General features: G+C 47.5%; 1 protein-coding gene across 2 annotated transcripts in view; it reads right to left on the bottom strand.

The window, feature by feature from the left end:
- LOC105303090 (coronin-7) overlaps nucleotides 1–11,780 on the bottom strand; it is a 58,495-nt gene that overhangs the window by 37,438 nt on the left and 9,277 nt on the right. Inside the window, exons 6-7 of one of the 2 annotated variants that reach the window (XM_011376472.2) lie at nucleotides 10,233–10,309; nucleotides 471–521 (exon numbers count right to left, since the gene is read on the bottom strand). In XM_011376472.2, coding sequence (XP_011374774.1) covers nucleotides 471–521; nucleotides 10,233–10,309 — 128 coding nt within the window. The remainder of the gene's footprint in view (nucleotides 1–470; nucleotides 522–10,232; nucleotides 10,310–11,780) is intronic. The other variant, XM_011376473.2, reaches the window with a different exon arrangement.

Raw genomic sequence — 11,780 nt, 5'->3', positions numbered from 1 at the left:
TGGATCTGGCAGGGCCCCAACGCAGTCTACAGACCTGGGGCAGATACCAAGGGTCCGCCCACTGCGAGACCAGAGGGGTGCAGAGGGTGGTCCTATGTCTTTTGGCTCCTCTGTGGCTAGCTTATGCTGACTATGCCAGGAAGGGTGGGTGGGATGAGGGTCCCAAAGAAGGAGAGGAAGTTAGACTCTCAAATTAGCTTCCTGAAGCCACGGGACGCCTCTACTAAAGGCCTGTGGGCAGCCTGGCTGCACCCCACCCTGTGGTCAAAGCCAAACCCTCCCAGGACCCACAACACGCTTCCCAGAAACAGCTGGAGCCCACCTCTTAGGTGACCTCCCCGCACACACCCACCAGGCCTCAGCCAGGAGCATGGGGTGTGGTAGAATCTGTCTGCCAGGAGGCTAACTCTGCCCCCACCTGTACCTGTTGGAGTTGCTGTGGTCTCAACCCAGCTGTCCATACAACTCACCTGGGAGGCCTTGGGCTTTGCTCTGGGGTCGAAGATCCGCAACTGCTTGTCCTGGGAAAGCAGGAGGAAACAAGAGCGCAATTAGGGTGGGCAGGGTCCCTGGGAACCAGCCTGACTCCCTGACCCCCAGGCTCTGATGGCCCCATCCCCTACTATACAGGGCTGGCATCATGTACCAGAAGACCCCTCCCAGCCTGGTTCTGCTTTATCATCACAGAGAGGAGGCCCCCTTTCCTGCCCCAAACCCCCACAATAGGGAACTCAGGGACAAGAGTTCACATTTCCTAAGCACATACTACGTGCCAGGCATGTTATATGCAGGATCTCTCCCCATCTTTTCAACCACCTTATGAGGTAGTGTTATTACCATGATCCCTTCACAGATAGAGACTAAGAATCAAGACCAGAATCAAACTGTAGGCTATCAGCTGCTACACATATCCGGTTCTATGCTCGGCCCAGCCCAGAGGGCTCATGGGACACTTAAAAAACTTGGTGTCTAACCAGGACGATGAGTTTACACATCCCAACCGTTACTCAGCACACAGCTCCTAATTCAGATTACCGAAGAGTAGCAATGGAAACAGATAAAAAAGAAAAAAATAAGATGCCCATACCTCGTATGAGGACTTTACCTCTGTGGAATAATCTGTGTGAGTGTGTGTGTGCGTGCGTGCGTGCGTGTGTGTGCGTGCGTGCGTGTGTGTGTGTGCGCGCGCACGCACACGCACGTGAGCATGTACACAAATGTACATGCACAAAGAACTGGGAGAGAGAGGAGAGGCAGAACGTGCATCCACTATTTATAGGTGTGGCCATGATAAATTGATAAGTGCTAAAAGGAAGATGCAGAATAACATGGTGTGCTGAGATCCTACTGTGGTAAAATAAACAAAAATCTCTTTTTGTCTAATCATGTTCCTGTAGGTTTTGCAAGTTTGCTGAGCAAGGAGAAAGGTGTTCACCAACATAAGCCCTGTGTTAACATGGCTACTAGGGGTGGGGGAGGTGGGAGTGATTAGCTTTTCTTTTTTACATCTTAGCATGGCTGTACTTTGTTGCAATCAGCACAGACTCATATTTTTATATTCTGAAAAACAATGAGCCTGCAACAAACAACTGGAATTTGGAAATTAAAAACACAATACCATGTACATAAGCACCAAAAATATTGAAATACTTAGCTATCGATCTAACAAAATATGTACAAGATCTATATGAGGAATACTAAAAAACTATCATGAAACAAATCAAATAACTAAGTAAACGAAGAGATATTCTACATTCATGGACCAGAAGACTCAACATTGTCAAGACATTACTTCTTCCCAACTTGAACTATAGATTCAATGCATTCCCAATGAAAATTCCACCAAATTATTTTGTGGATATTGACAAACTGAATCTAAAGTTTATATGGACAGGCAAAAGACTCAGAGAAGTCAACTCAATATTAAAAAACAAAGTTGGAGGACTGATGCTACCCAACTTTAATGCAACAGTAATTAAGACAGTGTGGTATCAGCATAAGGAGAGATAAATAGATCAAAGAAATAGAATAGAGAGCCCCAAAATAGAACCCCATAAGTATAGTCATCTAATCTTTGACAAAGGAGGAAAAGCAATACAATGGAGAAAAGATAGTCTTTTCAACAAACGGTACTGGAACAACTGGACATTCACATGCGAAAAAATTTAATACAGACATAGACTTTACACCTTTCACAAAAATTAACTAAAAATGGTTATAGACCTATATGTAAAAGGCAAATCTATAAAACCTTTAGAAGATAACATAGGAGAAAATCTAGGTGACCTTGGGTTTGGCAATGACTCTTTAGATACAACACTAAAAGTGCAATCTATGAAAGAAAAAATAAGTTGGACTTCATTAAAATTAAAAACTTCTACTCTGCAAAAGATACTGTTAAGAAAATGAAAAAGACAAGCCACAGACTAGGAGAAAATATTTGTAAAATATACATCTGAGAAAGGACTTGTATCTCAAATTTATAAAAAAAAAAAAAAAACACTTAAAAATCAAAAATAAGAAAACAAACAACCTAGTTAATAAAGGGCAAAGACTTGAATAGACACAAAAGATACACAGATGGAAAATGAACATATGAAAAAAGTGCTTAACATCATACCTCATTAGAGAATTATAAATTAAAGTAACAAAGAGTTACCACTATACACCTATTAGAATGGCTGAAATCCAAAAAACTGACAACACCAAATGCTGACGAGGATGTGGAGCAATAGGAACTCTCATTCACTGCTGATGGGAATGAAAAATGGTCCAGGCACTTTGGAAGACAGTTTGGAAGTTTCCTACAAAGCTAAAAATATGGATCATATGATCCAGCAATTGTGCTCCTAGGTATTTACCCAGGAGTTAAAAATGTATGTCTATATAAATATTTACAGAAGTTTAATCGTAACTCCAAAAAACTGGAAGCAACCAAGATGTCTTCCAATAGGTGAATGAAATAACACACCGTGGTACATTTATACAATGGAATATTATTCAGCTATTAAAAGAAATAGCTAAGACCCAAAACCATAAAACTCGCAGAAGAAAACACAGGGGAAAAACTTCATGATGTTGGATTTGGTAATGATTTCTTGAATATGACACCAAAAGCACAGGGAGCAAAAGCAAAAATAGACAATTGGGACTACAATGAGCTTAACTTTTGTTAATCAAAGGACATGATCGACAGAATAAAAACACAACCGATGGAGTAAGAGAAAATATTTGCAAATCATATATTTGATAAGGGGTTAATATCCAGAATATGTAAAGAACTCATATGACTCAACGACAAAAAAAAAAAGAACAAACAAAAAACCCAATTAAAAAATGGACAAGAGATTTGAATAGACATTTCTCCAAAGTTATAAAAATGGCTGAGAAGCATATGAAAAGATAGTCAATATTATTAATCATCAGAGAAATGCATATCAAAACCATAATGAGATACTACCTCATATCCGTTAGGATGACTATTATCAAAAACCCAGAAAATAACAAGTGTCAGTGACAATGTGAAAAAACTGAAATCCTTGTGCACTATTGGTGGGAATGCAAAATGGTAAGGCTGCTTAGAAAACAGTGTAGTATGTCCTCATAAAATTAAAAATAGAATTACTATATGATCCGGCAATCCCACTTCAGGGTATATACCAAAAAGAATTGAAAACAAGGTCATGAAGAGATATTTGCACACCTATGTTCAAAGCAGCATTATTCACAATAGTTAAAACATGGAAGCAACCCAAGTGTTCATTGTGGATGGATGGATAAGCAAAATGTGGTGTATGTGTGTGTGCATGTGTGTTTGTGTGTGTGTATATACACAAACACAAATATATATAAATACTATTCAGTCTCAGAAAGGAAGGAAATCCTGTCACATGCTATAAGGATGAACCTTGCGGACACTGTGCTAAATGAAATAAGCCAGACATAAAAAGACATAAACTGTATGATTCCACTTTTATGCAGTTTATAAAGTGGTCAAATTCAGAGAGACAGAAAGTAGAATGTTGGTAGCCAGGGGCTGGGGGAGGGGGCAAAGGAAAGTTGTTATATAATGGGTATAGAGTTTCAGTTTTACAAGATGAAAAAGTTCTAGAGACCTGTTCACAACAATGTAAATATACTTAACGTTACTAAACTATATACTTAAAAATGGCTAAGATGGTAAATTTTACGATGTTTTTTGACAAAGGACCACAATTTTAAAAAAATAGCCAGCAGTCCGCAAAAAGACATGGAGAAACCAAAAATGCATATTACTAAGTGAAAGAAGTAAAATGGAAAGGCTACACATTCTACGACTCCAACTATATGGCATTTGGAAAAAAGCAAATCTTATAAAGCCAGCAAAAAGATCAGTGGTTTCCAGTGGTTTGGAGAGAGGGAGGGAGGAATGAATATATAGGTGAAGTGCAGGGGGGGCACTTTTAAGATGGTAAAACTATTCTCTATGATACTGTAATGGTGACTTCATGCATTTGTCAAAACCCATAGGATGTACAATGATCAGAAATAAACCCTAATGTAAAGTATAAGCTTTAGTTAATAATAATGTAGCAATATTGGCTCAATTGTAACAAATACACCACACCAGTGCAAGATGGGAAAGGGAGAAGGGATATGGGAACTCTGGGTACTATCTGCTCAATGTCTCTGCCTGACCCCTGCCTAGGTGCTTGGGATGCAGAGAGAGCCAACAGTTTTCACCTCCAGGCAATTACAGGAAACTTCAGGGAGGAACTTGGAAACGAGTTAAATCTTGAAGGACAAACGGAGCTTGTACCAGGTAGGAAAAGGCATTGGAGGAGGTGGAAAGCATGAACAAAGATGTGGAGACATAAGCTTGCTGGCATGTGATGTAGAGGGGAAGTGACAGCCATAGGAGGAATGCAGATGGTGGGAATAGGAGGGTAGTGGAGGAGCATACAGCTGGACGAAGGAAGGGGCCAGCCTGGAGATGGCCTCAAAAGCCAGACCTCCCTTGGTGGGCCAGTCCCAGGCCTTCCTGACACACCTGAGCAGGTTCCCAGGGTTCCTGGGTCACTCCTGGCAAAGCCTTACAGTTTAATGGACACTTGCTATGTGCCAGGTGGGCACCAGGATGGCCCAGGGATTAGTTCTGAAGTGCCTCTCCACTCCAGACACTCAGGATGCCATTTAGAGACAGAGATCAGACAGACAGCCAAGGACAGTGAGGGATAGCGATAGGCAGAAAGAACAGTGAGACAGAGAGAGAAAAGAAACAGAGACAAGACAGAGAGAGAGAGAGACAGAGATAGACACAGATAGAAAGAAGGGACAAAGGGGTTGGGGAGAGAGAGAATAGAGTGAGGTAGAAAGAGACAGAGATAGAGAGGACAGAGAGGCAGATCAGAGAGACAGAGTGGGAACAGAGAGAAACAGAGAGAGCAGAATATAGAGGGAACAGCTACAAACAGAGGAAAGATAGCAAGGGACAGAGAGGGAACAACTGGAGATCAAGGACAGAGACAGACAAAAGATAGAGACCGAGGATCTCAAGAGATGCTAGGCAAGAGAGACCCCTCCTGGAAGCAAGGGCCACTTGCATCTGAGAGGCAGAGCCGCCATGGAGAGCCAGCGGCCTGGGTTCAGACACTAACTCCACCACTAGGTATTCTGTGGCCTGGGCAAACTCTGAGCCCTTGGTAGGATGAGGATGATGGCAGCGCCTCTCATGGTCTGAGTAAGTCTTGGCACGTGGGCAATCCCTAAAGGCAGCTGGGCCATCTGATCAGGGTTCAAATTGGCACTAGAAGCTAGTATGGCACTAACAGAGGCCTGCAGGGCCTGGGCAGAGGGGGTGACATTGGGCTTCGGGGAGGGAGGGGGTGGGGGCAGGGAGGGCACATCCCTGCTGGGTTCACAGGCACAGAGAGGGAGCTCAGCGTGACCCTGGCCATCTGTGAGGCTAGCACGCCCCCTAGCGGCCTCCTGGAGAAGCTGGGAGGTGCACAGGGAAAGGCTTCTGTGGGATTGGGCCGGTGCTCACAGGGGAATCAGGGGCCCTGGGAGGCAAAGCTGTTCCAAGGCAGGATGGGAGTCAGGTCAGGCACCAGGGAGATTTCCCTGAGAAGGGAATATGGTGCCAAGAGAGGGGAGGCTTTAATAGAAAGGAGAGTGTGCCCCACACCCCACCCCAATCAGGCAGTCCTAAGTGCAAACCCTGGCCAGGAGGGGCTCAGGCTCCCACCTGTAACTGAGCTGATAGCACACTGGCTCTGCGCACATGCGCAGGACAAACCCATGAGCACCTCAACCTGGCCTGGGGTCACAAAGGTTGACCACCCATCCTGGTACCATTTCCCAAAGGTTTCTGCCATTTGATGAACCCACGCAGGACACCAAGGCTCCCCTTTTACAACAGAGGGCAGCAGTGGATACAGGACAGTGGTGCCCACCAGCACACACTGGCAGGTGATGCCCTGTGAGGATGGCGTCCTCTTCCAGGCAGAGCACCTGGGCCCAGGAATGGGGGTGGGAGTCGGGTGGCTCTACTCAGCACCACTCCAGTGACTCACTGTGAAATCTGTGCTCCTTGTCTCCCAGACTTTAGGCTCTCTGGGTTTAGAAGGACAGGAGCATTCTACTGCATAAGTCCCCAACCTTTTTGGTACCAAAGTCCAGTGCTCCTACGACAATCTAATGCCTGATGATCTGAGGTGGAGCTGAGGTGGTGAGGAGCGGCTGCAAATACAGATGAAACTTTGCTGGCCCACCACTCACCTCTTGCTGTGAGGCCCGGTTCTCAACAGGTCAAGTATCAGTACCAGTGTGCAGCCTGGGGGTTGGGGACGCCTATTCTACTGGACTTAGCTGTGGGTTGATTGCACTAACTCTTCCTCCCAAGACACCAACAGGCAAGGAACAGAGTTTTCACATAGCAGGAGAGGGTAGCACACAGTGGGTGCTCAGAGTCTGGGCAGTTCGTTGCCCCTCCCCGCCACCGTTCTGATGGTATATGAGGCTTGGACTCCTTAAGAAAGAGGGGCTGGAATGTCATACCAGTGAAGTCCCCTCCTCAGTGACCAGCAGGGGCCAGCGTGGGTGGTGGGCCACTGAGGCCAGTCTCTCCTCAGAACATTCACACAGTATGGAGATCACAACTACCACCCCCCACCCCCACAGTGAAGTCACTGTCCCCAACTACCTAGAGCTGCTTCCTTACTGGGGAAACCAAGGCACCTTCTTGCCACTCTCATGTCACAGCCCCTGGCAGTCATGAGGCTACAGCTCTGATCTCTTCAGGCACGCACTGGAGCTGGGAGGCTAGAGGAGCAGCAAGCAGCACAGAGCCAGGGATTCCACCTGGGGTACAGGCACCCCTGCTGCGTCCATTCTCCAGGTGCAAAGCAGCAGGCTCAGAGGGTCGGAGTGCCTGTCCCACCGCCCAAGCCGGACCGCACAATCTCCACAGAACAGCCCCTAAGAAGCTGGCATTAGTCCTCTGGAAAGCAACTGGCTAAAATGTACCAACCACCTTAAAAATCTTCATAGCCTATAAGCCAACATCCCTGGTAGGTATCTAGGCCAGGGGTGAGCAAGCTAAGGCCAGGGGGCCAAATCAAACCCAAGGCCTGGTTCTGCAAATATTTTTACTAGGACGTGGCCACACTCACATTTAAATATTGTCTGTAACTGCTTTTCTGTTACAAGGCAGAGCTGACAGAGACAGAGTGGCCTGCAAAACCCAAAGTATTTACAGAAGTTTACCAATCCCTGCTCTAGGCTAAGAAAGTCACATAAAAAGCAGGAAAAAAATCTACATACAAATATGTTCACCTGCTGCAACTTATAACACAGTGACAAGAAGTGGAAGCAATCCACTCGTCTGACAAATAGGGGCTTAATGGAGTAAATCTACGTGATAAAATATTTTCCCAGACATTTGTAAAATTTTTGATGAATTGGGGGAAATGTTTATTATGCTGAACAAAAAAATTCAGGACGGAGTAACACGGAGAGAATGATTTCAACACATACAGAAAAAGCACGGAGAGAAAAATGTCAAAATGGTGACAGAAGTTGTTCCTGGGTGGGATGATTACAGGTGATATTTTTTCCCTCACTTCTTTACATTTTCCTTGCTCTCCAAAATTTGTAAAACAAGCACAAACTACTACACTTTGATGATCATAAGGTAAAGACCTCCTGTGATAATCTGCTTCCAGCTTCCTCTTTTCCTCCCTCCCTATCTCGTTCTGTGCCTGTTTGTCTCTTCTTCACACACATGCTATGGAGACACAGGGCAGAGGAGGTTTCTCATTGGAGGGGGAGGTCATGGCCCAAATGTGGGACTCTGTCCAGGCTGGTCCCCTTGCCTGGGATGCTTGTCTCCTCCTCCTTAGTGAGGGCTCATCCCCAAGGAACAATTCTGACCTCACTGTCCCTAGGAAGCAGTGCTCACCAGTCTCTATGACTACCTTGTCCTCGAGCAGCAGCTCCTTGGGGGCCAGCAGCCCCGTCTTATTTACCTCCCAACCCCCTAAGCTCAGGCCATCGTCTGGAACCTACTGTTTGATGACCCAAACGGGGAAGAAAAAGTTGATGAAGACTAGGAAATGGGGCTTCCAAGAGGATAGAAAAGAAAAGTTGTAAACGGGATCTCCCCCAGTAGGCAGACCCCACATTTTCTCCTTCTGACTAGTCCTCACACCTCCACCCCCCTTCCAACCAGCTCTTCCCCATCCCCTTTCCCGGCAACACTTGCAGTCTCTTTCATCGCCTTCCACCCACCCTTCACATGCGGCTTCAGGCCCCAGCACACCCCAAAAGGTCCTGAAGGTTGCCACATCCCCAAATCCAACAGGTGTGTGTTCACTTCCCAGTGTTCCCCGACACCTCCCTGGGGTAGACAGCCAGCACTGCCTTGGCTTCCTTCCTCCCACTGGGCAGCTCCTTCTGTCGCCCTTCTAGGTTCTGATCCCTCCTCCCAGCTCACTCACCCTCTTCTCATTTCCTTCTCTCCAACTTTGGGGCAGCTCTCGTGCCTCTGCAGGTACCACATAAACACGAATGACACCCACGCTTCCACCTTCAGCTCAGCTCACAGCCCAGAGCTCCGGTCCAACTGATACTTTGGCTTAGATGTCCCAGGTACCTTCAACGCAACAGACCTAAAGCCACAACTGAGAGTGCCCCGTCTTGATCGCGGGCCTCTCCTCCAGCCTGTAACCCAGAAGCCAGCCTCACGACCCCTGACTTTTTACACCCAGCCCACCATCAATCCATGCTATCCTCCCCACATCTGCCTCTCCATCCGCACCCCACAGGCAGGATGTCTCTCTCTTCCCTGGGAAGTTTTCCAACCTCCACTCTGGGGTACGGCCCACCCTGCCATGCTCTGTCCATACTGAGGCTGGGGAGCTTTCAAAACACAAATCTGCTCACTCACACCACGGCCCGCCAGTCTCCTGCTTTCAACACTACAGTGCTCTCTGGTTGCATCTACAGTGACAAGCACAACCCTTGTGCACTTGACTCTGCTCTCTGCACCCAGCCCTGCTGCCCTGACTCCTGAACCTGCATCTGCAGTTGCTGCCTAGCAACTCTCTCTGCCCCACACTGTTAACCCTTCCTTCAGAGGCCCTGGCCAAGGCCACTGCCTGAGGCCAAGCCTCCCCTACTCCTCCAACCAGCTCAAAGCACCTCATGTCCCTTCCTCAGAGCCTGTGTCACAGATCACAATTATCATTTCATCCACATTATCCACATCTGTCACCCTCGCCATAGTAGGACTGGGTGAGCACAGGGCCTGGTATCAATGAGGACTCCAAGGCCTGCTGACTGGGTGTGGGGGTTGGTACATGGCCCTGTGTCTAAATCCTCTTAACACAACCTTCAAGGAAAGGAAGGCAGTTTGGACAAAGCAGATAGGAAGGCAGGCGAGGCTATCTAAAGGTGGTGGTGGGAGTCAAAAGGGCCAGCATGGGGCTTTTCTTCGGTCTTCATCTGATAGGGATCCCAGGCCCAGGTACCAAGGTGAGGTGTGAGCCAGCAGATGGGAGGGCAGCTGAGGTCGGGGAGGGGCTCATGAATGCCTGTCCTGACCTTGGTGCTCTTGTGCCCTATAAATACCACCCAGCCAGACAAGTATAGCTTAGGATGTGTGCCCCGCAACACCATGGCCCCGCTCAGAGCAGGACATGCCTCAGGCCCCCCACAGGCACTTAAATGAGCCTCAACATCCACATGCTTACCTTGCATGTTGTGCCCACAAGGGCTCCATCCCGGCTCCAGACAGCACCCTGCACCAGGTCCCCGTGGGCTGACAGCTCTGCAGAGAAGCAGCCAAGGTCAGGAGGGGCTCTAGGGTCTCTACACCCCATTCTGGGAAATGAGGACACCAGGGAAACAGGTGGACCTGGTCGGGGGTAACTCTCTGGGGCAGAGACAGAAGCTGCCAGCCAGGGTCCCTCTCAGGCAGGAGAATTGAGGGCAGCAGCTCCTTCCAGATATGCTGTGCTACACCCAGGGGCTCCTTCCCCAGCCCTGCCATTGTCAGGCCATGCTCTTACTCAAAAACCTTTCGAGGCTCCCTGCTCCTCTGCCTGGCTCTTACTTCCCACTTAGGCTCATTTCTGGTCACTCGCCAACTCCCTACCCCGGCTCCCCTGCAACTAGGTTATGCCAGCCCACAGATGTGCCACACACACTCCCGCCTGGGCCTCTGCTCTGGTCATCCCCTCTCCTCCTCCAGTGTGATGGTTTGAAAATTTGTCCACAGGCTTAACTATGAGCCGCCCCGCCACCACACACACAAAAAAGATGTTGAAGTCCTGACCCTTAACACCTACGAATATGACTTTATTTAGAAATAACTTAATTTGCAGATGATCAAGTTTAGCTGACATCATTAGAGTGGGCCCGAATCCAGCACAATCGGTGTCCTTGTGGAAAGGGAAACTGGACAGAGATAAACGTGCACAGAAAGAAGACAGTGTGAAGACACAAGAAAGGAGAAGACGACCACCTACAAGCCAAGGAATACCTGAGGCTACAGAAGCTGGAAGAGAGAAGTGAAGCAGATTCTTTATTGCAACCTCGAAAGGAACCAACCCTGCCAACATTTTTATTTCAGACTTTTGGTCTCCAAAACTATGAGATGATAATTCCTGTTATTTTTAAGCCACTCAGTTTGTGGTCCTTGAGATGATAATTTCTGTTATCTTTAAACCACTGTTTGTGGTCCTTCATTCAGGCAGCCCTAGGAAACTAACATATCTTCCCTTCAAAATGTGGAGCCTAACTCTCTTCCTCTTGAGTGTGAGCAGGACTCTGCTACTGGCTTGCAAAGCTGGGTCCTAAAAGGCACCATGACTTGCAAAGCTGGGTCCTAAAAGGCACCATGCTTCCCCCTTGCTCCTCTCTCTTGGACTGTTCACCAGGGAAAGCCAGCTGCCATGCTGTGAGGGCACTTCAGCAGTCCATGGAGAGAACCACATATGGGAATTGAGGCCTTCTGCTACAACTGGCTCCATGGGAATGAACCACCCTCCACCCAAGTCAGGCAGCCCCAGCCAGTATCTCAGCTGCAACCTCACGAGAAACCTTGAGCCAGAACCACGCACCTGAGCCCCTCCCAAGCTCCCGATCCTCAGAAACTGTGAGATAATAAGTGTTTACAGTTGTTTTAAGCCTCTACGTTTTGGGGTAATTTGTTCTATAGCAATAGGTAACTGGTAGGCCAAGCTTCACTCCTTGGGATTAATTCTGGCTCTGACACCTACTTGCACCACAGCTTTGGC

The sequence above is a fragment of the Pteropus vampyrus genome, unplaced genomic scaffold (assembly GCF_000151845.1).
Source record: "Pteropus vampyrus isolate Shadow unplaced genomic scaffold, Pvam_2.0 Scaffold300, whole genome shotgun sequence".
NCBI classification, from domain to species: Eukaryota; Metazoa; Chordata; class Mammalia; order Chiroptera; family Pteropodidae; genus Pteropus; species Pteropus vampyrus.
This window is presented reverse-complemented; position numbering and strand designations above follow the sequence as displayed.